This window comes from Drosophila biarmipes, chromosome 2R (assembly GCF_025231255.1).
Source record: "Drosophila biarmipes strain raj3 chromosome 2R, RU_DBia_V1.1, whole genome shotgun sequence".
Classification (NCBI taxonomy): domain Eukaryota; kingdom Metazoa; phylum Arthropoda; class Insecta; order Diptera; family Drosophilidae; genus Drosophila; species Drosophila biarmipes.
In genome coordinates this window covers 11,337,512-11,363,135 of record NC_066615.1, presented here as the reverse complement: position 1 = coordinate 11,363,135, position 25,624 = coordinate 11,337,512, and the positions used below count along the sequence as shown (strand labels likewise).

The following is a 25,624-nucleotide window of genomic DNA, read 5'->3' as shown; positions in this document are numbered from 1 at the left end:
GACCACGGCGAAATACCAGATTAGGTGGGTATGTGGCAGTGGTGAGTTTAGGGAGGGTTGCCAGACTGGTTTTATATATTTCGATTTATTTAAAATCGGTTGGGGAATCGGGTATTTTACCGGTCTATCGCTGCGCGTCGGAAATCAGCTGTTGTAACTTTCTTACGGCGTGCTGAACAATTTAGATTTTTAAATGTTTTTATTAAAATTTATACATAACTTGTGAGGTGTACTTCCGTAAAGACAACAAGGATCCTTTGGTAAGTTGAGATTGTGGGGCTTCAGGCTTAGATCCCTGACTTCTATTGTTCAGTGTCGCACGTTGCGACATCAGTGCTGTCTGTTTTGGCTTGAAACTAGCGGTCTTAGTTTAAATTCGATTTTGTTGTTAAAAATTCAAAAAGTCATTAGTTTTTAATAACAAAGTTTTAAACATGTAGCTTCTCTTACTCGTTTAACGCAAGAGTCTCACTTATTTATAACTTGGTTTGATAGAATGGTAATATTTTGAAGCACAAAAAAAAAACAAAATAACTCTTAAATAAATATATAAAAAATAGGTAAAAAATATGCATTTATATAACCCAAATAAAAAAAATGCTTATTTTATATTGAAAGTATGTCGTGTAGCACCTAAAATAATGTATTAGATTTATTATGTATCTTATTTGCAAAAGCGTTTTTTTAATTTTCTATTTTGTACAAGCTAAAAAATAATGTTTTTATATAAGCATTTTTAAAAAATTGTAATTTCACAGATATAAACATCTACTTCAGAACTAACCATGACTGATCAAAAGACGGTGGATCTGCTGTGGAACTGTGCTTCCAAACTAACCGACCAAACCCACACAGAGCGGCTCCTAAAGTCGTATTACATGTGAGTTCCAATGTTAATTCCTCAAACACCCACTTATACATTACTTATTCCGTGCAAATTCAGAACCACCTGCCGAAAGCTGGCCCGGCACAATGTCCAGTTGCCCGAGGACAGCTTCGGACCCGCACGCATGTGCTCCCGCTGTGGCAACCAGTGGACCGATGGTCGCTACCAACTCCACCTCGAGCCACAAAGACTGCGGCAGAGTGCCAAGAACCGGAGACTCATCGCCCAGCTGGAAGCCGTGAAGGCCAAGCCAACGAAGGGCGAGATGAACAGTGGTTCCAGAAAGCGGGCCAAGTGGCTGAAGAAGCGCATGGCCAGCCAAATGGTGAGTGCCAGGAGCTGATGACCACGAGGAGGAGCATGAGATTTAGCTTACTTGCTAGTTTTTAAGCCATACCTATTCAAACCAAATTCAATTTAAGGATACTAAACGGGTGTATCTTTTAAATAGACTTTTTAAAATATGATAAATAATACTTAGTACTTTAATATATCAGTCACAAGGTGTTGGTACTGGTTTTTGCATCATTATACCAGTATATGTTCTATATCCTCTTCTAATATATTGATTAAATATTAAGTGCATTCAACTTTTTGAAACAATAAGGTCCCTAAATCTTTACTGACTAAATCTCTTTTCGCAGGCCGTGGACTGCGAAGTTTGCCGGCACAAGACAATGCTGCCTTTGGAGAAGTCCAGAAAGCGCGCCAAACTCATAGCCACGGCGGAGACAATGGCCACCACAACACAACCTGCGGCAGTGGTCCAGAACAAAAAGAAGGCCAAAAAGAAGAAGTCCCAAGCGCCGAATAAAGATATCAATGCAGGCCTGAAAATTCCAAAGCAGCAAAAACCGCAGCAGCAACTACAGCAGCCAGCGCCGTCCAAAAAAACCTCCCAACCAGTTGGGACGGCTGCCCAAAACCCAAGTCAGACGTCGAAAAAGAAAAAGAAGAAGCCGGCTCAGCCGGCGCCCGCAGCCGCCAAAACGCAGTCTAAGACCCAGAAGCAAAACGCCCTGCTGCAACTGGCCGCCCAGCTGAAATCGAACGCGTTTAAAGACGCCAGCAAATCGCAGCAGAACCGCCTGCAAGCCTTCCTCAAGTAGCGATGAAAATCGGTCCGACAATGCATTAAGCGCAAAGATCGTGGTTCGGCTGAATGGAAATACTTGTTGTGGCACATAATTAAGCGTTAGCAGAATACTAGAATCAGGCTCTTTGTGCCGGTTGTTGATAAAGCCAGCCCAGGTGGGAACCTGTTATCCAGCCGCCCGGTCCTCTGGGTCGAGTCACGCAACGGCTTGCACTTATCACTGCAGCCCGAGAGTCGACCCAAGGTTGTCCAGATATTGCGCAGCCAACATGGTCAGCATGCTTAATTTATTTCTCGGAGCGCAACGTTTAATTAAAATTGAGTTGTTTGCCATAGCGTCCCATGAACGCGTCCTTCAAAGCTGCTCCCAAAAAGGGCAGCGGATCGGGCTCTCGAACAACAACTCGCTTTATCTACCGCCAATTGCACAAAGAGCACACGCACGGCAGAAGGCTCCGGTCCCCAGATTGGCTTCGACTTCGACATCGGCTTTCCTCGTTGTGCAGAGAAGACTCGGATTTCTCGGCAGCTGCGGCAACAACATCTGCCTGCCACATTAGAAGATTTCTGGTTTTACAGTGCAGACTTCTTTAGAAGAACCACTTCAGCCATGTTTAAAATGTAGCACTCATTGTATGTTAACTTTGATTTAAATTAGTTTTAATATTGAGGAAATAAATAGAAAAATTCTCAATCATACGGTAGGGATAGGTAATCTGTAAACATTTTCTAAGGGTTATTACCATGAAATAAAAACAGTCCATATTTTACTCTGGCTACAATTGATAATTATTCCTGATAATAATTTACAAAACTAATGTAGTACATATACATAATAAAACTTAAAAATAATAATTTTTCTTAAATATCGATTACGGTCCTGGTTATTACTTATTTACCTGACTGACTTTTGTAATGTAGTAAAACGTTCAATTCAGAACACATTTGTGCATTTAATAACACATGATTCTGCTTTAGTTAGGGTGGTTCTACTGTGTTTGGTCAGCCTGTTTTGCTTTTGCCAAAATGGGCTTGATGTTCTATAAAATATGATATCAGCGGCGGGATCGACTCTGTTAGAACGATTGAATTTTTGGGCTACCTACTCGAGGACGGGATCTGCGAAAGGAAGATGCGCATTGGGCGTGGGCCTCTAACTTCAGCAAGCCGGCCGGCAGTTAATATAAAAAGCAAGGCAAAATCCAGCTCATTTCGTATACACGCTTAATAAACGGGTAATCACTTTGTAAAATAATAGTTAGTTAATATGATTATGTTAAAGAGATGTTTTCAATATTCCCTCTTTGAAATACCCTTTAGACAAAGTACTATATCTATTATTTTTTTTTGGTTTTTTAATCAAAGTAAATTAAAGGATAGGTATTTTTTAATGATTTTATTAATCATTCCCTCTTCTTTTTTTAACATTCCCTCTTCAGTAGTATTTTGAGTTTTCCATCACAAAAAATAACATAAAGTTGAATATAATATTTTGATTTATTGCGAAAATGTATACAGACTTTTTCCGCAGTGCAGAGCCAGAGCCGAGGGCACTTCGTCTGCGCTCGGGCGCCCATCCAGAGCTCCAGAGCAGAGCTGCTGCCGAGGCCCCAAGACAGTCAGTAAAGCTCGAGTGATTCATGGTGGCGCACCAGCCGGAAAGTCGCGCTTGCTCTTGGCCTGGCTCCACCGGCGATGAAGAGTTCGCCCGCGAGCGAAAAGGTGTCAACGTTGTCAGAACGCAGTGGAAAACCGGATGCAAAATCGACTCTGTGCGTGGATGCGTTTCGTAATTCTCTAATTGGGGCCTCCGCCGCAGCGGCAGGAAGCCGACCCGTCGAAACTGACCGGAAGTGCGGAAGGAGCGCGGGGGGAGTGGCGAGTAGAGGGGGGTGGCAGACACGCCTGCGCACAGGTTTCCACCGAGTTTGCGTGGCCGGAAAAGTCTCGCGCGAGTGCAAGACCAGCTGGCAAACAGTTTGTTTGGCTTTTCCGCGAAACAAAACTGGCCGTCGAGCGGAGCTTTCGTCGTTCGGTTATCAATTGCAAACAAAGGTGTCGTCGGTGTCGAGTTGCAAATGTTCTGAATCAATAAATACGTATTTTCAACGGCTGGCACAAAGGAGGCAAATCAAACAGTCCGGCCGGCCGTCCAGTGCAAATTGAATTACATTTCTGTTTTATGGTCATGATAAATAAAAAAGAACCGAAAAGTAAAAGCAGACTCTAGACACGTACCTACAGCAGGTGAATAGTGTGGCTCACAGAGAAATGGTCAGCAGTTTGCTTATACAGTAGAACTTCTGTGGGTCGAAACGTTGTCTTCTGAGTTATAAGGATAGGCCATCAATAGGAACATAAATAAAATATGAAAATATACATATAATTTTCTTTATTATTTCTTTATTATTTAGATATATAAATGGGTTTTTATCACCTGCAATCTAAGAATTTTATATACAAATATAACTGATATGGACAGGTTTAATTGGCAAAATTTTCATATTGAATAAACTCGCCTTCAATAACAAAAGTAAGACTATATTTTTTTTAGCCATTTCTTGAATTTTTTTAATGAAGGATAATTAACTTAGAGAATTTATAAGCTAAATATTTAAATATATAAACCCATTTCCCATATCCGCTTGCCATTAAGATATTGTATCTTTCTGTGTAGCAGTTACATTTTTCGGCCACAGACTTTGGGTAGTATTTGCAATTTTGTGGACAGACTGTTGCTTCTTTGTGGCGACACGCGTCGCCTTTCAGATGAGTCACAATTAAAAGGCTTGGCCCCAAGCAAGGGTCCCCGGTCCCGGGTCCGAGCTCCTCTGCGTGTGGGCAGCCCGTATTTGTATTCAGTTCTTGGCCGCAAAACAGTGGAAACCGCAAATGACTCCATGGAAAAGTGAAAAACCAAATTTAAACAAAAAAGAAAAAAGCATAAAAACGGAGACACCCAGACAAGTGCAGAGGGGCGTTGGGCGGCGTCGAAGGGGGGATTTCGTAATGGCATTTAATGGCGCTGGCACACACACTCAGCGGGCAACAGTTTCCCCACCAACGAATCTAGATACTTTAGCCGCCAGATACTCAGATACTTAGATACCCAGATACAGTACATAACGTCATCGGTTGATTTTCCATGAGGCGCCAAACGAAGCGTGCAACCGAAAAAAGCGAAAATAGTAGGCACAATAGTAAAAATAAAACGAATAGACCGAGAACTGCAGGCGCAATAGAGATTGTATTGTATTTCGACGCGTACGGATATCTGAATAGGACGGTATAGGATGGCTATGGCGCTGGAGTGCGGTGCATCTCGCTGGTGCGTCTATTAATAGGACAGCTCCACAGCAGGTTCGCAGCGGGGGAGGTGTTTGCCCCGCGACGACGGGTAGCCCGTAATCCGGCAACACCTTCAGTATCTCTCCGGTCGTGTCCCGCGCTCGAACTCCCCAATCCGATCAAGAAGATCTTGCATCCCCTCGGTGTCGCCGTCGCTAGCTGTTTTGTGCATGTGATCTTATAAAAATGTGTTATCCCCTTTTGACAGCAAGCTGTTAATTTCTAAGGCAAAACACTGTGTGTGCAGTTGGTGGATATGCCAGATACAGATGACTGTTCAAACCCAGATCGGAGAGAAGCCACAATAAAGCCCGGGCGAGAAATCAAACGATCGGCAGCACAACAAGCACTCAACGCACATTAACGCAAAGCGCTGCGAATTAACACTGGGCGCTAGGTTAAAAACACAAAGCAGCAAGAATAATACACATCTAAAGACATGGATACAAAGGCAACTACTAAACGGGCCGAAATTGAACAGTTTTTGTTGGGTAAGTTCGTGTTTTTTGTATCTCGTAGTTACACACAAAGAAACGATCTTGGGTGATAATTATTTAAATGGATATTTGGAGTTATCAGCCAATAAAAATGGACAAATACATGATGATAATATTTTTAGAGCGAAGGGGTTGATAAATATTATTATTAACATGTTTGAGTAACTCATTTTAATATAAATAATATATATATGACTTAGATTGATTTTATCAACATGTTTCATAAAATTTAGATACTTTGTTTTGGTGTAGCGACAAGAACATTAATTTAGAAAACGAAAACTATTGATCCTAACAAAATCTTGCTTAGTATTTTATTTGTTGGTGTACCATAACAACATTTTAATAACATCGGTCTTTTATAGGATTTTTTCCTATCAAGAAAATGAATTTATAAAGCCATAACTTATATTCAGATTTGGAATATCATTATATTTTTGGCTGTGCATTTGACATCGTATTATTTTTTGTAGCTGAATATGGAAAAGCAAAATTGAAGCCAGTTAGTGTGAGATAGATCAACAGAAACTTTGTTAATTTCGCCAGGCAAACAGCGCCATCAAAATTACAAGCCGACCTGAAGTAGAGGAGGAGGAGCAACTCCGACACATAAACGCTAACAATAACAATAACCCAGTGCCGGATCGGAGTAACATTGACTCATTCCGCAGGCGTCCAAGCTTAATACTCTTTGTTCTGGTTCTGGCTCACGGCCATCCGACTCTTCTGGCTATTTTCGTGCCCTCCTCTGTGCATATCATCTGTGTATTTCGTACATTTTATCGAGTCCGATTTGGACTCCTCGCTGGACTTTTAGCTCTGTTCCCCCGAATCGTTTATAAGTCGTTATAGCTATACATGTGTATATGCAAAAGGCAGACAATAAACAGGGGATTGGACATGCCGCAAAACTAAGCCCAAAGCGCTTGATTTAGCCCCTTTTGCCTCTTCTTTGGCCAGTTTAATTTTCTCAGGTCTCGGTTCACTGGCTCTGGGCATGGTGAAGGGCATAGGAAGCATATCAAGCCCTCCTCCGATGACTGTTGCCTTAATTTATCTTTGTTTGAGTAAATCGCCGCTGAGGGGGCCTCTTGTTGTTGATCTTTTATAATCGAACAAATAAGTCTCTGGGAGTTTCCAGCAGTAATGGTTAAACTGCTTATCAGTGACTTTCCTTAAGAAAATAAAAGGCATATAATTTTTACGTTCCTACATGGAACTCAACAATAATATAATATATCTTAAAGTGCAACTTTAGGAAAAGTTTTAAAAACAAGCAGGTTTAAATCTAAGCCACTTTCCCTGAATGTAGAACTGAAACCCAAAAAGCCTATTTGCTGATTTGGCATAAACTATAAGCAAAATACTTTTTTATGTCCCTTTCCCTTATTTGTTTTGGCAGCAAGAGATTATGCATTCTCATGAACCTCACTTACTCACTTTCCGGATGAGAAAAGATCTTTAGATTTTTAGTTTGGCGAGTATATGAACATCCGGACCGGAAGTAAAGTCTATCTTTGTTTGAAATTGTAATACATATTAAAAAAAAAAGTTCGGTAGTTAGAAAACGCGTCATCTAACATGTTAGGAATTCATATGTATTTAAATTAAAATTAATTGAAAAAATTGTTTTAATATATAAATTAATTAAGAAATTAATACCTCTTTTTGAGCAAATTGATCATTTAAATTTTACTACATTCACATTGTATTTTAGGAAAAATATTAATTCTTTTTATACCCTCTTTTGAGTTGTTTTGCATATTCTTAAGGCATTTCCAGTTCGGTTCGACTTTCGGGTCTTTTTCTTATTGCCATATTCGGACGTATTACGTTTAAAGAGCTGCTCTCCAGAGCTTTGCGTGCTCAACTTTTAACAAGATTTCTTGCAAATTTCAGTGTTTTCTGTTTTCTGCTTTACCGTTAAATAATTTATACTTCTGGATGAGCATTTCGATGTGGAAGTGGGCATTCCAGCTTAGGGGGGACCAGGGCGGCGACACCAGAGTTAACTTTCTTGGGCAGTGAAATTATTTTTAATTGCCGCGGTCAATTCGCAGTTGACTCTTGAGCGAGAGCTTTATGAGGTCACTTATGTGTACTGCCCATACATTTGTGGTCGGTCTTCTTACTGGGAACCGGAGTGATAGTACTTAACTTGCCGCTCCGTGAGTCACAGCTGCAGAAGCAGTAACAGAAGAGACACCGCCACTCCGCTGGCCCACTAATTGCCCCCCATGGAAACTACACTGTTGCTCAACTGCCTTGCCATTAGGGCCAATGATGCGTTTAGAAATTAATAGCTAATGGGGCCGCCGCCTTATTAAGCCAGCTGAAAAGCTGAGAGCGTACATCAGAACTTACGATCCCCTCCTCCGGTTCCATTGCAGATGTCCGCGCCCATTTCCGAGCCTCGCTGGAGACCTCGGAGTACGAGAACGCCTCGAATCTCTTCCACATGACCGCCGCCGAGCAGACCGCCTCACTCCTGGCCCGCTGCGAGATTCTGCTGGCTGCATTTGGATCGGGACTCGGATTGGGCTGCGCAGACGAGCAGGCGGCAGCAGGCCACAACCACCGGAGCAGCCTGGCCGACTGCGTCGACAGCAAGGTGGGCGCTGAGACCGGTCCCAGCGGCTATCTGGAGATGCTCGCCTCCCCGTCCTCCTCGAAAAATTCGCGTGAGTGCTCCAGGGATCATAACCCATATGTACAGTGGTACTTCCATAACACGAAACATGCTTCCTTACGTTTGTCAATAATATTTAAGATAAGATATTACCAACTCTTACAGAAGTATTAAAAAACCAACATATTTATCCAAATTTAAGTCAGTTATAGTCATAAACGAAACTTTTTTTAAGATCGTTAAGATCGTCAGCTCTAATCTAATACTAATAATATACCTATTAGAATGGTAATTTTTCTTTAGAAACCGCTAATTATTTGAAACATTTATCAATAATAAGAAATTCAAGATTTAAAAGCATATGCATAATATGTATAATATAAACTGTGCAGAAGTCACAAGCTTTTAGTTATAAAAGTTAATAATTTTAAGAAAATTTAAAAATTAAATTCCCCGAAAATGGGGAAAAACTAGTAGGCAAGGTGAAGTTTCAGAAGACCGTCTGTACTTAATGCCTTTAACTATCACTAATTACCCCTAATTGCAGTGTCCGCCTCGCGAGAATACATTGATCTGGGCAGCAGCGGGTCCCTGGATCGGTGCTCCGTCAGCCAACCGGTTACGGGATCGTCGGACAAAGAGCCACATCAGCAGCTCTACGAGATCTGCCAGGGTCAGGGAACGGGCCAGGACGAAGACGAGGCCCAGCAGGCGATCACCTTCACCCACGAGCTGATCATTGACTGTCCTTACGCGGATCTGCCCGCTGGCCACCTGTCGCTGCAGAGGTCCACCAAGTACGGACAGCTGCAGCGGATCGTTCCGAAGCGGCTGTTCTTCGACCAGACCCGCAAGTGCTACTGCGGCATCCTCAACGACTGGATGCTGTGCTATGCCGATGGACCCACCGCCTGCCGGCCCAGCAGCACCCTCTACCTAAAGTGCTCCTCCATCGAGATCGAGCACTTTGGCGAGGGAAAGCGGCGCGACATCTGCTTCCAGATCACCACAGACGACCCCAACAAGAAGTTCGTGTACCAGGCCAACAACGAGGTCGATGCCAAAGAGTGGATACACGCCATTGAGGCGGCCATCCGCGGAGAATCCGGAGCACATCAAGCCCTGAAGAGCCCACCGCCCCGGAAATTGCCCACTCCGCCGGTCCAGAAGAAGTCCGCCTATGTAGCAACGGATATTATATACGAGGAGCCCTCGCCCATCTACGGCCTCATGGACTCCTCGGCCATGGTGCTGCCCAAGCTGCCGGAGAAGAACAACAGTCCGAACGCCCTGGCACGGCGCTTCGAGTACGATGTGCCCAAGTGTCCGGCCCAGCCGCTCCAGGAAGCCACCGCTGGCGTTGCCTCCTTGGGTGGCGAACCGGAATCCGTGGAGCTAATCAACGCGGAAGAGATCAAGGTGCAACCACTGCCCTCCCGTCTGCATGGAAACATTTCGCTAGATTTCCAGGCCAAGGTGAAAACCGTGCACAGTGAGCTCTCCACCCAGCTGTCGGCGGGCGGAGCCAGTCCAGATCGTCTAAAGAAGGCCGTGAAAAAGACCTACACCAATGGCAGCGAACCGGAAATGCTCTCACCGCTGACCAGCCCCGTGCAGACGCCCACCAAGGAGCAGAAGAAGCAGCGCAAGACAATCACTCCGCAGTCAAGTCCGGGCAGCAAGGATTGTGATAAGGATAAGCTGGCCCGGAACTGGTTTCTCAGTCGCCTGAACAAGAGCACTAAGACCGCGACCAACTCAGTCAGTGGATCGCCGAACAATGCCAAGTGCAAGCAGAGTGAGAAGGAGAACCTGCTGACGGACGCGGAACTGGGCGAGGGCTACGACGGGAGTCCGGGTGATCGGGACCCGGGCCTGCCGGGCAGCCAGCCCACGTCGCCATGCCTGAAGGCGGCGGATGCCAAGAGCAAGGTGAACATGATCATCAACCAGTTCGAGAGCAGCGGCCACCTGTCCACCATGTTCAGCGTGGAGGCGCTAGCCGCCAATGCCCTCGCTTCGCTGACATCCTTCTGCGAAAGCGATGGCTACAACAACTACGAGCCCATCATGCCCCTGGCGACGACACCCAGCAGTTTCCTGAAGAAGGTGTAGACTCCCGCTCATCCGTCACTCGCTATCCAATCCAACACCCGGCATCCTGGAGAGCTCGCGTTCGTCTCTGTATTCTAGATTTAATCCTTAGGCTAGTGAAAACCACTCTCCGGGTGTCACATAAACTTTGACATAAAATTTTAATATCAAAAACATAATGGTTGTTGTTAACATACGTAAAAGTACGACACGTGAGTGTGAGTTTTCCGAATGGGGTGTGCATGGTGCATGGACAGACAGAATCTAGGGGATCGAGGTAGATTTCCATGTCGTTGCCGGTGCCGTGGGGATGTGCTTGGATTATAATACAGTTGGGAAATAAATTCAGGTCTAGTTCTGCATGTTCCCCGGATAGGAGATGGTGGCCCTCAAAGGATTGGGGTCCGCGCGTTGAGATTCAATGATGTCCAATAGGGCGACGCGCTTGCGCTCGTCTCCCAGCAGCACCAGCTTTCGGGGTGACTCCTTGCTGCTAAACAGACCCAGCACTTTCTTGCCGTCCGCCTTGACTGTGATCTGGACACCGCGACTCGTGGCGGCGACGCTGCTGATTTCGCTCCACAGGTATGACCACAGAGACTGCGTTTAAAAAGACTATTTAGTCTATCTCCAAGGGTGAAGGCTAGCTGTATAACTCACCGTCCAGACGCCGAACATCTCGTTGCGTTGCACATACATCAGGCGGTAGTTGGTAACCACCAAGTACTCGGACTTCTGGATGATCTCCTCGCAATGAATAAAGTTGTCCGTGGTGGCAAATTTACCCTTGTCGGTCTCCCTGCGAGAAAACCATTAAGAGTGTCCTTTAGATGAGACAACTTCTGGAACACTTACTTCATTATCTTATTGCCCGTCGCCTCCATAAGACAATAAGGTCTCAGAACAAAGTCATAGTGCTGGAAACGAGGCGGTCGCATGCGCTTCACATCCTCGCTCGCATCCGCCGCTCGCTTCACAGCCTCGAAGCTGCCACTGGCGAAGTCAACCACGCCGGCGGTGGGGCGAGCCACCAGGCCGATGGCACCCTTGCCCAGGCCCTTGAAGAAGCCCTCGACTCCATTGTCGCGAGCCCCAGTCACAGGTTTGGTTACAACGCCAGTGACACCGTCAACAAAGCCCTGATTGAAAGAAAAATAGTAATATTAGAGTATGAACATACGGATAATCGGCTATGGCCTTACCATCACTAGACCCTTGCTGCTGCGGGCTAATCCTTCATGGAAGTTCTTGGGTTTATTTTGAATTCCCTGGCGTCTCTTCTTTTGGTAGTCCTCGTCAAAGGTCAGCGCAGCCAAGCCCTTGCCCATAGCACCAGTAATTCTTATGGTGGAATAGGGATATATAAAAATACGAGTGACATTAAATACCAATGAGGGTAAACTTACTTGGACACCGCTCCTGCGGCACCGCCCACCGTGTGGCCAAATAGGGACTTCACGCCTAGTACCACTCCTTCAGCGAATTCTCCAGGTCCTTGGATGGCGCCCTTTAAAGCAATATGGCTTATAATTCAGTTATAAAAGATATTCAATTTTATTTACCTGGAATGGTTCGTAGAACAAGTCCTCTACACCCTTCTTGAGCCCCACTACTAGGCCATAGGGATTGCCCAGGACATCCAAGCCGAGGACAAGCACATACAGCTGCTTCAGCGCTTGGCCAGTGTAGTGCGATGTGATCTCGTTGACCAACTGTTGCTGTGTGAAGAACTGGTACTCGCGCTCGAAGAAGGCCAGTCGGAAGACCACATCGTTGACGTCCGTTAGGGTCACGCCCACGCCCTGCACCAGTGAGCCCAGGAAGCCGGGCAACGCCTTCGTGTCCGAGCCGGCCATCGAGAAGCTTACATGGATCTTTAGAGGACCCAAGTGCAGGTTGTCGTAGAAGCTCTTCTGTTCTTCCAGCGAGTGCTCCTCGAAGAAGGCGGATAGCGGCAGCTCAATGGAATCCACGTCCTGTCGGAACTGCTTGGCTGCTATCTCGTCGTTCACCTCCTTGGCGAACATCTCGGCGATGGCAGTGAGGAAGTTCAAATCGACTTTGAAGAGGAACTCTTGGATCAGGATCTTGGCGTACTTGAACTGGCGCACCGTCGAGTTGGGCATGATGCGCTGCACCATGCTGCACTCGATGAACGGCTTGAGCGAGGTGGTATTCGCCACGCTCTTGGGCGGCGGAATTGGCGCCAACACAACTGGGAAGATGGGGTCTATGAACTGGTTGTCCACCTGTATACGATTGATTTTCACATGCAGCTGGTTCTGGAATGGCGACGACTTGCGGGATACCCAAATAGCTGGGTAAAAGCTGCGTCTTAGGTTTCGCTCCACCGTTTTCTTTAGGATCATGTGGTCAAAGTCGATCTGAAAAGATTCGACTTAGTATCCAACTGTCAGAAAAGCAATATAAGGTTTTATTACCGGGAACTTGTTGTCCAGCTTGTAGGTCTGCACATCGTTGACACTCTTGTGCACTAGGTACTTTTGATATTCGATCTCCAGGAGTTCGTTCTCTGCAATGGTGAAGTCCTTGAAGCGCTTCTTGGTTATCTTCTTTGATTCCCAAATGATTCCAGAGCTGGTGATGCCCAGGTAAAGGATATCCAGGCCCGTTTCATTATTTATCACTGAGAGACCAATGCCGTGGATACTCAGATCGATGCTCTGGGTGATGGTCTGCAGGGAATTGGTGGTCTCTGTGCGGTGGGCAATCGCTTCGTTCTCCGTGAAGAGCAGCACACGTTGCAAGCCGTCGAGGAAGGATACCCACATCACTTTCTGACCATCCTGCATGCTATTTATACGGAGGGATATTTGATTATTATAATAGATATTCTAGTCATGAAGGATATCAAATTACTTACACCACTTCGCCGATTCCATCACGTTTCAAGTCCGTCTCCTCCTTGTTAGCGCCAAATATGAGCACCTTGGCCCCAGTCGGGTCGTCCCAGGCGAACATTATGTTGCTCTTGGCATTCAAAATTTTCTCGTTCTTCGTTCCCTTCTCGCAGTAGGTTATCTGTTTGCCAGTGTGATTGATCAGCAGGCCGGGAGCATCGGCTGGCTTGTAATCCGTGAAAGTGATATAGACACCGCCCTCCGTTGTCTGAACATCCACATTGATGCCACCATACTTGCTGTCCTCCAGTTTCAGCAGCGTGCAGATTACCTCCGTAAAGTCGAAGGCAGGCGTCAACTTGCCTTCCACACGCACCACCAAGTTGTTCTTGGTGTCGTTCCTGGGCCAGAGTGGTTGAAGCTCGTTGGGCTCGAGGTGCATCCACGGATCGGCTGGGCGACTCTGCTCCTGCAGCTCAATGTCGAAGCGGCACTTATTGCACACAATGTAGAAGGGGATGAAGGTGATCTGCTTGGTCAGCGAGTTCTGAGTCAAGTGGTTGTGAACACCGATGGGGTACTTCTGGTTGTTCGCAAAGCAGGTCACCTCTCCAATCGCACCGGCCACGTCCAGGGGGATCTTTTCACTCCACTGGCCGTTGTCGATGCGAATGGAGGCCTTTTTCTTGTCAAAGAAGATCTTATCCCGGAAAGTGAACAAAATGGGTCCAGAATATTCGGGAGGATGGTACAGCACTTCCACGGAGGTCGTTTCGGTTTTGTATGTGAGCATCATTCCTGTCTTGTTTATCATCCAGAAGGGGCTGAAGAGTGTAAGCATCAAGCTGCCATGACGATTCTCGGTCCTAAAAAGCGGTATTTAGAAATAATTTCTTGAATTTTATAATTTGTTACTACTTACTTCACACACAGATCCATGTCCACCTTCAACTCTGAGTCGTACGATGAGAACGTCCAAGTATAGATATCGTCTGTGTAATCCCAGACCTCGGTGGCGCAGGACCAGTCTTTCTCCAGGTATTGAACCAGCTAAACAGGTGAATAAATAAATGTTGGTCGGATTTCAATTTGAGAGCAGTCGAGAGTAACTCACCCGCACAACTAGAAAACTTTTCGCCTCCTTGTTCGTTGCGGCCAATCGGACCGTGGGCAGGTGGAGCACATCGCCTGAGTTCACTGGTTTTTCGCCGTAGTCCAGGAAATCCTCCTTGCTGTATCCCCTTTCCGTGACCTGCACCGAGGATGCGGTATCTAGGGCATCCTCCTTTCGCACCGAGCAACCAGCCACCGACACTTGTATGTTGATGGGCAGGGAGTTGCGCAGATAGAGCGGCGGACGCAGATGGATCGTGTAAAAGGCGCTCAACAGCGTATACTTGGTGGTGTTCTCGTAGTAGACCTCTGACTTCTTTCGTCTGGCATTGATAATGAGCGACTCAAATGTTTTGGTCGGATCGCAGTGCAACTGATGCGAATAGTTCATGTCCGAGGGATTGGCCGCCCACGAAATGCCCTGCACGGATGTTTTGTAGCCGCGCATCGAGAAGTAGAGCTCCTTGGAATCCGCGTAGATGGCGTGCAGCGGCACATGGAACACCGAGCGGGGACCAACGCGTCCCACGAAAATATCCTCAAAGCTTTCCGCAGTGGGCGCAAGATTGCGTCGATAAATGTTTACACTTGTCGTGAAGTGATTGTGAACCTAGAAGTAATAAAAAAATTATAAATGGCCCTGATCAAACCAATATGTCTAGTACTTACCAAGACTACACCATGGATATTGACTTTCGTGGTGCCATAGTCCTGTGTTACTTCGGAAATAATGCCCCAAGGCTCCTGAGAAGTGCTGCGCATCAGATTGAAGAAGCGGGTGTCCGACTTGGACACGGGCAGTCCAATCTCCTTGTTGATATCGCCAATCTGTCAAAAACCCAGTTTAGGGGAATCTTTTACAAAACAAGAGGTCCACCTACCGTCACATAGAGCGTGTAGTCCTCGGCATCCTCCTCTGATAGAGTGCTCAAGTCTTTAGTCTGCAGGTATGCTCTGCCGCCCGACGATATCGTGGCTGTTTTTATCGCACTGGGATCCACCTCCTGGATATTGTTTGACATAAGCAGGGTGCTGCTTACACCCGGCAGGTTACCACCGCGGTGCACCTCATGCAACGTAAAGATGCCCTTGCGCAGATCCAGGTTAACATCGAAGCCGGTGTCGTTCTCTAGCACATAGGGAGCAACAATTTCCGGCTTGGTCAGACCCTTCTGGTCAATGGCCTGCGAGAACGCTTCGGCCAGTTCATTAAGCAGACCCAGGCACGTCTTGCTCAACGTGATCTCAAGCGTCTCCTCTGAGTGGATGTTCATGTGCATGGCCTGCTGCTCATCGTCTTCATCCACCTCGTTCACAACCTTCTCCATGCCCATTTCGAACTTGAGCTCCCAAGGCGTGTATTCGTGGACTCCGTTGCGACCAACCACCTCGTTCAGCTCTATAATGGGCTCCCATTCAGCAAGGGCTTGGTTATAGTAGTTCTGTAAGAAGAATGACATCGATTATTTTATGGAAACTTTTTTGGAAGTTAACTAATCGTAAATACCATGTTTAGAGTCAGTGAGCCGTGAGCGGTGAGATTGCGGCTCCAGTTGTTGAACACGGCTGTGATGCGGGTGTCCAGCGAGATGAGTGGCTTTGTGTAGTATCCCACGCCGGACTCGATCACGAGCGTAATGCTGGGGATCTCGATCACGCACTTCTCCGTCTTCTGCAGCTGCGATTCGGTGCTGGTGCGCTGCTCAGCCTCCAGAGCATCGACGCCCTGCTCCACCTTGGTGAACCAGAAGGTGCGGCTGTGGAAGTGGCGCTGGTTCCACAGATTCGAATAGTTGCGCGACTCCTCGGCAATGGCGGTCTTGGCCATGCTGCCACTGGTGACGCTCAGCATCGCCTTGTTCAGCAGCTCTATCGTTGCTGGTGACACGTTGATGATGATGTCGCTCAGCTTAAGGCTAATGTGCATGCCCTCTTCCTCGGGCGTGGATCCCTGCAGGCTAATAACGCACGGGTGCAGGATGTAATGGCGCGTCATCTCCCGCCGCTCAGGCAGAAAAGCGCTCATGTACATCTTCAGGGCATCGATCTGCCCGTTTACAATCTGCTTGTCGTTTATGCTGCGGTAATTCAGATTAACTTGAGCCTGGAATGGTCAGATAACTATTAGCTAGCATACGAAATAGCAACTTATCCATCAACTCACATTGAAAATAATGCAACTGGTGTTAAGGTCCTCTAGGTTTTCCACCAATATAATATCTGGTTCGTCGATGTGCAGAATAAGGTTCATTTTTTTGTTTGGGGCAGCATGTCCTGAAATCGACAATGGATTTGGTTAGGATGGTCTCAGATCTTTTACTGCAATTTGCACTTACTGGGTCCCTCCACAGGAACAAGTTCGGTGGCGGCTATCTTGGCGGACGTCCGAATGGAGTGCTTGGCCTCCCGTGCCGTTTCCGCAATCGTTTCTGGCTTCACAAGAACAGTGTCGCGCGGCGAGTCGTCAGGCGGCAGGGTAAGGAACTCCGTCAGTCTCAGCAGGAAGTCGATGCAGACGATCAAGTCGAAGCCACGCACACGGACCTCGGCTGCAATGATGGACTTACAAGATCCGAAGAACTAAAAGACTCAAGGTAAAACCCACCAAATGTGTCGTCCTCCTTTATGATGGCTGTCACATCGACCATAAAGTTGCGTTCGTTGTAGCAAGCATCGATAATCTCCTCTGTGTCCAGTTTGGGCTGAACCCAGTCCTTGCGACTTAAGTACTGCCGGATCTGGCTATTGGTATTCTTTCGCATGTCGTCCATCTGGATATTGCACAGAACCACTGAGGTACTGAGGGTGTTGTTGTCCAGCTTTGTTCCCTTGACGGATAGGAAGTATATTCCAAATCTGGCAAGTCCTGCGTCTTCAGCTGGGATCATATGTTAGTTGGTTAGTAACGTTCTATATGCAACCTTTCAGGTACTTACCCTCCATTAAATTAATGACCACACCATCGAATTGAAAGTTAAACTTGATCGATTCGTGAATCTTCTCCCTTTTTGGAGTAGCTTGGATGGTCCGTGGAGTGCGTTCCCCGCTTTGGGAGACACGTCGTTCCGGACGGTACTTTGGCTCCACAGGTGCGTCTTCGCTTGGAGGAAACTCATCCAAGCCCTCGTTTAAGTTGCGATTCAGGATCATCATGACCAAAGCGTAGTCATCCGCAAAGAGAGTAAGCTATGGGTTGAATAAAAGGTAAGTCATAGCTAATGTCGATTTGAGTTAATATTACCTCAATGGACTTTAAGCGACCTGAAAGATTAAGTTCGGGCACATCCCTGTACCAGGTGTATGACAAATTACGGGTCACCAACAAGGTGCAACTCATTGGATTCATCATATTAAATTTAGAGAAATAGCCCACGGCAGCATCCAATTCTGTGAACAAATCAATTGTTTAGGTGCTTTGGTCGGTATATGGAATAATATTCTTACCATCGACTGTCGATTCGTTGCCATCCAATATGACAACCTTTGAAATCTTAACATCGCAGATGTGCAATTTGATCTCGTCTATAACAGCCAGCCGTTCCTCATTAGGCACCGCCACCTCCACGGTGTTGTTCGACAGCTCCAGCAGACCCAAATCGAGGGACAGGGCGTTGGTGTCCTCGGAGCTAATAGGCACGATGATAATGGGCGCCTTGATGCGGATATTTAGCTTCATCCTAGTTGCTGTTTCGTAGGCATCCATTGCCTTCTGGCGAGCGGTCTCCGCAGCCGCAGCACTGGCCTGCGATATGGTAGCTTGCGCCTCGGAAAAGTTGTTTAAGAAGTTCTGCAAGGCCATCGGTAGCATTAGCATATATCAACCTTTTCAATAGAAAATATTTACCAAGACTCCCGCCACAAACCAATTGAGGAAGATGATCTTCATGCAGCCAATGTCCACAGTTATCTTCATGTCATCCGAGTTGTAGTCGAGGGTCTCCTCTTTGTTGTAGAGCACCACTTGGCAGTTAAAGGCATCCTTGCCAACGATGCTCAGGATCTAGGAAGAGCTAAAACATTAATTTTTAATCTTTGGCGGTAAGGTACCACTTACATTCTTGTGAATTGTGTAGGGATTTAGGTCCAGCACCTGAATGTCCTTCAGGCCAATGTTAACCTCCGTGTAGGATGACTTCATGATCAGGCTAGATACGAATTTCTTCACGTTCATCTCGGCCAACGGCCGGTTTTGGGTGGTGAGCAGCAGACCCACTTCGTCCAGATTTGCGATCACACGAACCTTCACAGTCTCTACGACGCGACTGCGCTTCGTGTTCTTGCGGCGCTTCATTTGGTTGGTGGTCATAATCTCTTCAGTGTCCTCAAGAATGACATTAAGCTTCTTCTTCAGGCCATCGCCACCGCCTATAGAGCCCATCCGGTCACGCGGCCGAGTGCTTAAGAGTACATGGTCCAGATTTCTCTGGAAATTGTTGACAACCTCCAGGAGCCGCTGCAGGCACTCTTGGTGCAACACGATCTGAAGCACCTCGAAATTGGCCACCACCAGCTGCTCGGTTGAGTTGTACTTTGTGCTGAACTCCGGCGACGTTTTGTCTGCAATGGTGCACGAGACGGTGAACAGATAGTTGGAGCTATTCTCCTTTTTCGGCGTGTGGATTACGTCCAGTACTTCCAAGTCGTTGTCGTTGCAACCATATTGTCGCAGGTTAATATCCCCAAGCCTAAAATAGAGTTTAAATTTAGTTCATTAAGCAAACGCGAATGTTTCGGAATATACTTACTTGACTGTGGCCAGAGACTCATAAGTTCGGGATACGAAATGGGCCTCCAGGCGGCGAATGTCGATGGAGATAATCTGCTGAGGAGGCGTTCGTGGTGGTCGTTGCACAGGCTCTTCGTCTGGCAAAGTCAGCGTCAACTGGTGAGGAGCGGGGTCACCTTCAGGGGTGAGAAACTCGATGGTTACGTCAGAGCTCGTCTCGCTTCTTCTGCTGGACTGGAACAAGACGAAATAGATCTCCCCCAGGGAGAAGTTAATTTCCAGATTTGTGTACTGGGTGATCTCGTCCACCAATGAAGCTTTGTGGCTAGCTGCTGTCGATGCCGATGGGCCAATCTTTTTCACCTCCTTGTTTATGAAGTTAGATATGGACATTGAGCTGCGCGAATTCGTCTGTGTGAGCTTTCCACTTTGTTGGGGTTGCTCTGGCAGCGGAATGCTGAGGGCCACTCTGATAGCAAGGAACACGCGATCCTCCGAGACATTGACCAGGATTGCCGGCAGATCGATATCTATCTTGACTTTGGGCAGCCGCGGGTCATTGTCTATGACACACAGTGCGGCAGTTACTTTCAGGGAGACGGGACGCAGAACGTGCATCTCCGTTGAGTTGGCTTCACTCAGCGCAGTCTGCCAAGGTTCTCCAGCTCGTACCACCAGCATTTGCACGTCGTTCAATTCGACCGTGAATCTATCGTAGGCATTGTCCATCACCGTCTTCAGAATCTCGTCCTTATCCTCGCCGGCAGAGAACAGATTGTGCAGCTTTTTCGCCTCTGCGCGCGGTTGAGTTGAGAGGCGCACTTCGCCCATGCTCACAACTAGCAGGGATGTAGTATCCGCTTCGTAGACTCCTTTATGGGGCACGACCAGGATGTTGGGCATCAGCAGTATGTCCGCATCCAACACCGCCTTCTTGTCGATCATGTACTGCATTCCGGTTGCCGAGCGCTCCTTGAAATTGGATATTCCTGTGCTGGCCGCATCCTCAAATTTGGAAAGTGTGACATCGCCAGGCGGCTGGAAGGCGCTGATTAGGGCCAGGATGGTGGGAGCATCGTACACAATCTGCAGCGGACGCGCCACAACCTTCACCCGCTGGTCGCACAACTTGTCTAGGGGATTCGTCTCGAAGAACACGTCCAGCAGGTTGAACTCATCGGTGATCTTCGACTCCACCAACAAGGGTGTGTAATCCTTGCGTGTGAGACCAGTCACCTTAAGCTCCTTCATGCCAGCAGTGATGCTTATGGCTTCGGCAGCAGGCCGTTGGGTGATAGACGCAGTTGCCATCGAGAACTTCAGAAGGACCAGAGAGGGCAAGTCATGATAGTCGTAAGACAACAAGGAACTAGCACGCTCGTCCTTGTACAGGCCAACCTCCAGGGCGATCAGTTTAAAGTTCATCTTGATGGCCTCGTAGCTTTCGGGCAGATCCGTGGGCTTGGCGTTCTCTTGGTAGCCAATTGCCCGGTACATCTTTTCCTTCTCTTCGGCCGTCATTGCCGCCTCGAACTTCTCGACTGAAAGATTAAAGATTGAAAACTCAGTTCTTCAGACAACCTCCTAATTACTTGCCTAGTTTTTGACCGGCGGTCTGATCCTCTTTCTTGGCTCCGCCACCCCATCCCCAGCCGCTGAACCAGCCCTGCTTTGGCTCGGGCACTGCCTCCCGCTCTTTTGCTATCTCGATGTTAACCCTCTGCCGTATGAGCAGCAAGTTGAACACGTCTAGCTCAGTTTCCAGCAGACGGCAGGTTTCTGTAAGCACTGCGGATGGCTTCTTGTTCAGGCACTGCTCCTTGTATTTCTGCAGTGGTAAAAAATCATTATAAAGGTCCTATATTCCTTGTTTCAGATCACTTGACCCACCTCTGCATATGTGTTGCAGCGTTCGCGATGCTTCCTTATGTGTCGCCAAGTCCAGCTCTCTCGAGGCTTTCTTACCTCCTCCTCAAGAACAGAGGTTATTGCAAAGTGCCACCATTCTTTGGCATGACCCTTGTAGGCTACAAGATAATATTGAACTATGACAAACTGAAAAATATGGAGATGATTTATATTTACGTAAGTCGTAAGGGCGATATTTTCGGTAGGGAATGCCCAACTGCTGACGATTCATAGCATCCCCCAGTTTCATGAGATTGTCGAACTGCGTGTTGGTCATGCCCACGTTCAGCTTTTCCATCTCCAGGGTGAGGTCAATCTTCGGCCTTTCAAATGGCGGATCGTCAAACTCCGGGTTCATATTCAGCTTCAGCTTGGCATTGCAGGAGATGGGACCCAGTACTGTAATCATAAATGATTTAATGAGGTGTTTTAAACCTATCGAAAGCGAAAGTTCTACCATAGTTGTAGTTGGGTTTCGCCTCCTTGGTGGCAATATTCGTCTGGAACTGGTCGGCCAGCTTGTCCAGGTGGTTCCCGTACAGATGCCCACCGCAGTTGAGATAGGCGGAAAGGCAGGAGAGATTCGCTATTTTGAAGACCTGGGAGGCTTGCTGGGCCATGTAGGTTTTCTCCCAGTTGCAGTCGGTGGTGTAGAGCTCTAGCTCGTGCAGCGATATGCCGAAGGAGAAGGGACTGCCCGTTGTGGTGGTGTCCTCGTAGCGCAGGTGAACATTGGTTATCTTCACTTGCAGGTTGTTCACGATCTGTGCCGTCAGCTTTTCGGCAAACCCAGCATCGGGCTTGGGCTGATCTGCAAGGGAATAGATATATTATTTTTGATTCGCAGCATGAGAAATGCTAACTTACCCTTTTCCAACTCTTTTTTGCGAGCTGCCTCCAGAGCGTCCAGAGCCGCCTTCTTGAGATCCATCTCATACTTGGCCTCCCTTTCCGCATTGTACCTGACATTGTTGTTGGGCGACACGAGGACATATAAATCCTCGATGTTAACCACCACCGGCTGGCTGTACAGGTTCTTCCAGGGGATCTTGAGCACTAGTTTGCCTGGAAGTTCGAAACGAAGATTGTCAATAACTTGGACTCACTTGTTAAACATCTGTCGCTTACCAAGGTACCCGTAGATAAGCTGCACGGGCAGGTCCAACTCGTCCAGGGCGTTCGCCCGTATCTTGAGGTTCTGCAAGACCACATCGCCTGCCAAACAAAGATAGAATTCGCCTCCATTAGTCTTATCAGGGCCAGTAATCAGTCATTTGCAGCAGTAGAAACAAATGCCCATTGATTAATTACTGATTAATTGCGGGGGTAGGGCACAATAACTAAGTTCTCTACGACGAAGGCCAACACATTTTGAGCATACGCATAGCTATGTGTATGAGCAACAAGCTATCAATATTGTTTACCAGCGTCTGGCGTTTTGGGCACGCGGCTTTTTTGTTGTTTTTAAGTGTTTGTTATGCTTGGAATGCAAAATGAGCCGCGCAAAACGGTGAATTTATTTCGTATTCGGCATGTGGGTCAATAGTTTAACGACCAAGCAACCCCAATAAGCTTATGCAACTCCCTGACGGGGGTTTTCTGCTGATAAGAACAGAGTCTGATTCCTCTGACATGGTATCTGCCAAATACAATTAATTCTACAAGTGGCTTTCAATTGCCAACATTCGATACAAGAGCTTTATTATAAGGTCGCTCTGATAACGGAGCGGTTACAAGTGATTAAAGTAGATAACATTAACAAAGAAGTATGGTCGTTAACCTGTGTTTCTTTTGAAATCGTTGATTTAACTTGTAGATTGTAAAATTGAAATAAATATGATTCATTTGGAAAAAAGACTATACTATTTGTAATACATAATGATTGACTTTTTTGGGTCAATGTTGATAAGATCAGCAAATTAGGTTTGTAAATAAATTATACAATTTTTAAGGCATGTTCCACAAATTGGAAAATTTTCATTTAATTTTAATGTGCTCGAAACTATGTATGTTATTTGTTTCTTATCTCTTTATTATTGTAAGACACAAACAAAAAGCATGAATCATAAAAAGAATATAAAAGTATTTCACAATTAACTGATTGTGGTAAATCTGATAAAAAATAAATACGCCTTTTTTAATAATCCTATACCAGGAAAAGAATTTTTAGCAAAAGTGACAGCCATATTTCCGGCTCTTTAAAATAAAGGTATGAAGCTTAGAATACATTTTCAAGAAACTTTCTTTCTACTGAAATATATTTCTTACTAAATAAAGCAATGAATTATATTCTGTTTTAAGAAACACAGAATAAAGTGCTAATTAAGCAAAAGTTTCAGATCAAATTGTGAAGCCCCGAGCCAGCATTATGTCACCAAGTTCAAGCTCAGCCGAAATTCAACAGGCTGCCCGCCGCATGTCACTCCCGACCTGTGTCACCATATATTTGATCAAACCAGTTTGTTTGGCTCGTCGTATGTGACAAACTCGGAAACTTGAATTTTCTGTGGTGATCTTGGGCCTCTGGGGTTCACCCTATTCACCCTATTTATAAAGATTTACAAACATATTTGGTATATGGAATGCCAACGAAGAAATACGAGTGCCTTCCGATAAAAGACCAAGAGTTGTTTACGTTTTCACACAGACACCCGATATAAGTAAATTTGTATATGGCAGATAAGCAGGCGGAGAGGAATGAGCTCATGAGGGGCCGAGAGAAACCACAAAAGATGCAACAGTTGTCCCGCCCATCCCATACGATGTTTTCTCTCCCTAGCTACATGACGAGATCTTGCAAATTGTGTTCTCATGGGCCTGCGAATGTGGCTCATTGTTTGCCGTGACAGAATTAGGTCACTAATCGTAAATGTGGACAAGGATAAGGTCACCGCCGCTGTTCATTTTCCACTTGCGTGCAGATAGAGCAATAAACAGGGGAAACTACTCCGCGATGATGGATGTGCGTGAGAGCACAGCATAATGGGGTCGCGACGCCCAGGGGAGCTGGACATGGCACTGGAACTCACCTCCCCAAATGCCTATTTTCAGCTGGTTGCGATCCAAGTTCTCGATGTAGTCGCCGAGCACCTTGTTCAGGACATCGGTCACCACCGCCTCGAAGACCATCCTGTCCTGGCAGCTGCTCCTCTATTGATTTTTCTTCGCCGTTCTAGGTATTCCAATTGCTTGCGGCCGTCCCTCAAAATCGTTTACCTTCGTTGTGTGGTCCAAAGTAATCCTGAAACATACGTCAACACAGAAGCCAAACAGATGGAACGGAGAGGCGGATTAAAAACACAATCACAATGGTGACGATGATGTCATCGGAGAACGCATTTCGAATGTTTTGGCACACTTCACTGGGCCCCTTGTTCCCAAGCTCAAAGTGGCGAAGTGGGGCGCAGTGTGATGGGTATTAATCAGCCTGTTCCACAACTCCCTGTGCACGTGTGCACCCGAAGGCGTTATCTCCACTTGGAGCCCCATTTACCAGCGGCATTTCCACGCAAAATCAGAAATCAACTCGGTGCGACGCGCCTTCGTGGAATGTTCGCCCGGAACTAACAGCTGTTGCGGCACTCGGTGTCGTTCGCCTGGCGGCGGTGGCAACATCATCAGCTGGTTGCCCGCGCCTCCGGGCGAATGGCAATCCGATAGGTGACGTGTAGCGCAGTGTAAACTGAGCAAAACACAAGGATAGACCATGCAAACCCGGCTTATTTTGCTGCTGCTGGCCCTGGCGCCGCTGGTCCTGGCCAAAAAGTTCAAGGAGGAGGAGAAACCAGCGTGGGCCAAGAAGGACATCCGCGACTACAGCGAGGCGGACCTGGAGCGTCTGCTGGATCAGTGGGAGGTGAGTGGGGACAGGGATATGACTCCTTAGGCACAGCCCCTATAAATGCTCCCCAATAGGAGGACGAAGAGCCCCTGGAGGAGGATGAGCTGCCCGAGCACCTGCGACCCCAGCCCAAGCTGGATCTGTCCAACCTGGACAGCAAGAGCCCCGAGGAACTGCTCAAGGTGTCCAAGAAGGGACGCACGCTGATGACCTTCGTCTCGGTGACCGGCAATCCCACGCGGGCGGAGGGCGAGGACATCACCAAGCTGTGGCAGACCAGTCTCTGGAACAACCACATCCAGGCGGAGCGCTACATGGTCGACGATAACCGGGCCATTTTCCTCTTCAAGGATGGCACTCAGGCCTGGGAGGCCAAGGACTTCCTCGTCGAACAGGAGCGCTGCAAGGGGGTGACCATCGAGAACAAGGAGTACCCGGGCGTACACGCCCAGAAGGATGAGCTGTAGGCCAGAGCGGCGATAAGGTTATCAAAACATTCTCATATACACTCAAGTATTTTAAGCTCAAAGTTGAACAAATTTAAATAAAGTGAATTTATTGAAGAGTACCCCTAATGTTTGGCCATTCGCGGCGAAACGCCGGTCTTAGCGTTTAAAAAATAGAG

General features: G+C 46.9%; 4 protein-coding genes across 8 annotated transcripts; 3 read left to right on the top strand and 1 right to left on the bottom strand.

Moving 5' to 3' along the window:
* The first annotated feature begins 121 nt into the window (after positions 1–121).
* LOC108029914 (uncharacterized) lies at positions 122–2,857 on the top strand. 2 transcript variants are annotated; one of them, XM_050887261.1, is made up of 4 exons: positions 122–260; positions 778–880; positions 944–1,211; positions 1,531–2,857. In XM_050887261.1, exons 2-4 carry the CDS (start codon positions 786–788, stop codon positions 1,993–1,995), a joined length of 828 nt encoding a protein of 275 aa, XP_050743218.1. In that variant the 5' UTR covers positions 122–260; positions 778–785; the 3' UTR covers positions 1,996–2,857. The 2 variants fall into 2 exon arrangements, with proteins under 2 accessions (XP_050743218.1, XP_016957896.1); XM_017102407.3 differs by having other exon boundaries at positions 759–880.
* Positions 2,858–3,609: 752 nt separating this feature from the next.
* Positions 3,610–10,729, top strand: LOC108030076 (uncharacterized). Of its 4 annotated transcripts, none has more exons than XM_017102688.3 (4): positions 3,610–3,704; positions 5,539–5,821; positions 8,218–8,508; positions 9,004–10,729. In XM_017102688.3, the coding sequence occupies exons 2-4, from the start codon at positions 5,770–5,772 to the stop codon at positions 10,569–10,571; spliced, it is 1,911 nt and encodes a 636-aa protein (XP_016958177.1). In that variant the 5' UTR covers positions 3,610–3,704; positions 5,539–5,769; the 3' UTR covers positions 10,572–10,729. The 4 variants fall into 4 exon arrangements, with proteins under 4 accessions (XP_016958177.1, XP_016958176.1, XP_050743214.1 ...); XM_017102687.3 differs by having other exon boundaries at positions 3,617–3,754; XM_050887257.1 differs by lacking the exon at positions 3,610–3,704 and adding an exon at positions 4,054–4,229.
* On the bottom strand, positions 10,693–24,750 carry LOC108030078 (intermembrane lipid transfer protein Vps13). Its single transcript, XM_017102691.3, has 30 exons — positions 24,652–24,750; positions 24,188–24,399; positions 22,287–22,373; positions 22,026–22,223; positions 21,616–21,969; positions 21,336–21,557; positions 21,141–21,277; positions 20,847–21,078; positions 19,270–20,791; positions 18,579–19,209; positions 18,369–18,524; positions 17,969–18,311; positions 17,766–17,911; positions 17,461–17,710; positions 17,130–17,402; positions 16,861–17,073; positions 16,689–16,798; positions 16,032–16,628; positions 15,406–15,966; positions 15,194–15,352; positions 14,526–15,134; positions 14,334–14,461; positions 13,435–14,277; positions 12,992–13,364; positions 12,113–12,934; positions 11,957–12,057; positions 11,753–11,891; positions 11,406–11,689; positions 11,211–11,349; positions 10,693–11,150 (listed from the first exon to the last, which is right to left on the bottom strand). Exons 2-30 carry the CDS (start codon positions 24,285–24,287, stop codon positions 10,902–10,904), a joined length of 9,978 nt encoding a protein of 3,325 aa, XP_016958180.1. The 5' UTR covers positions 24,288–24,399; positions 24,652–24,750; the 3' UTR covers positions 10,693–10,901.
* A 41-nt stretch (positions 24,751–24,791) lies between these two features.
* Positions 24,792–25,567, top strand: LOC108030077 (LDLR chaperone boca). The gene is made up of 2 exons (XM_017102690.3): positions 24,792–25,014; positions 25,074–25,567. The coding sequence occupies exons 1-2, from the start codon at positions 24,865–24,867 to the stop codon at positions 25,464–25,466; spliced, it is 543 nt and encodes a 180-aa protein (XP_016958179.1). The 5' UTR covers positions 24,792–24,864; the 3' UTR covers positions 25,467–25,567.
* Positions 25,568–25,624: the final 57 nt, after the last annotated feature.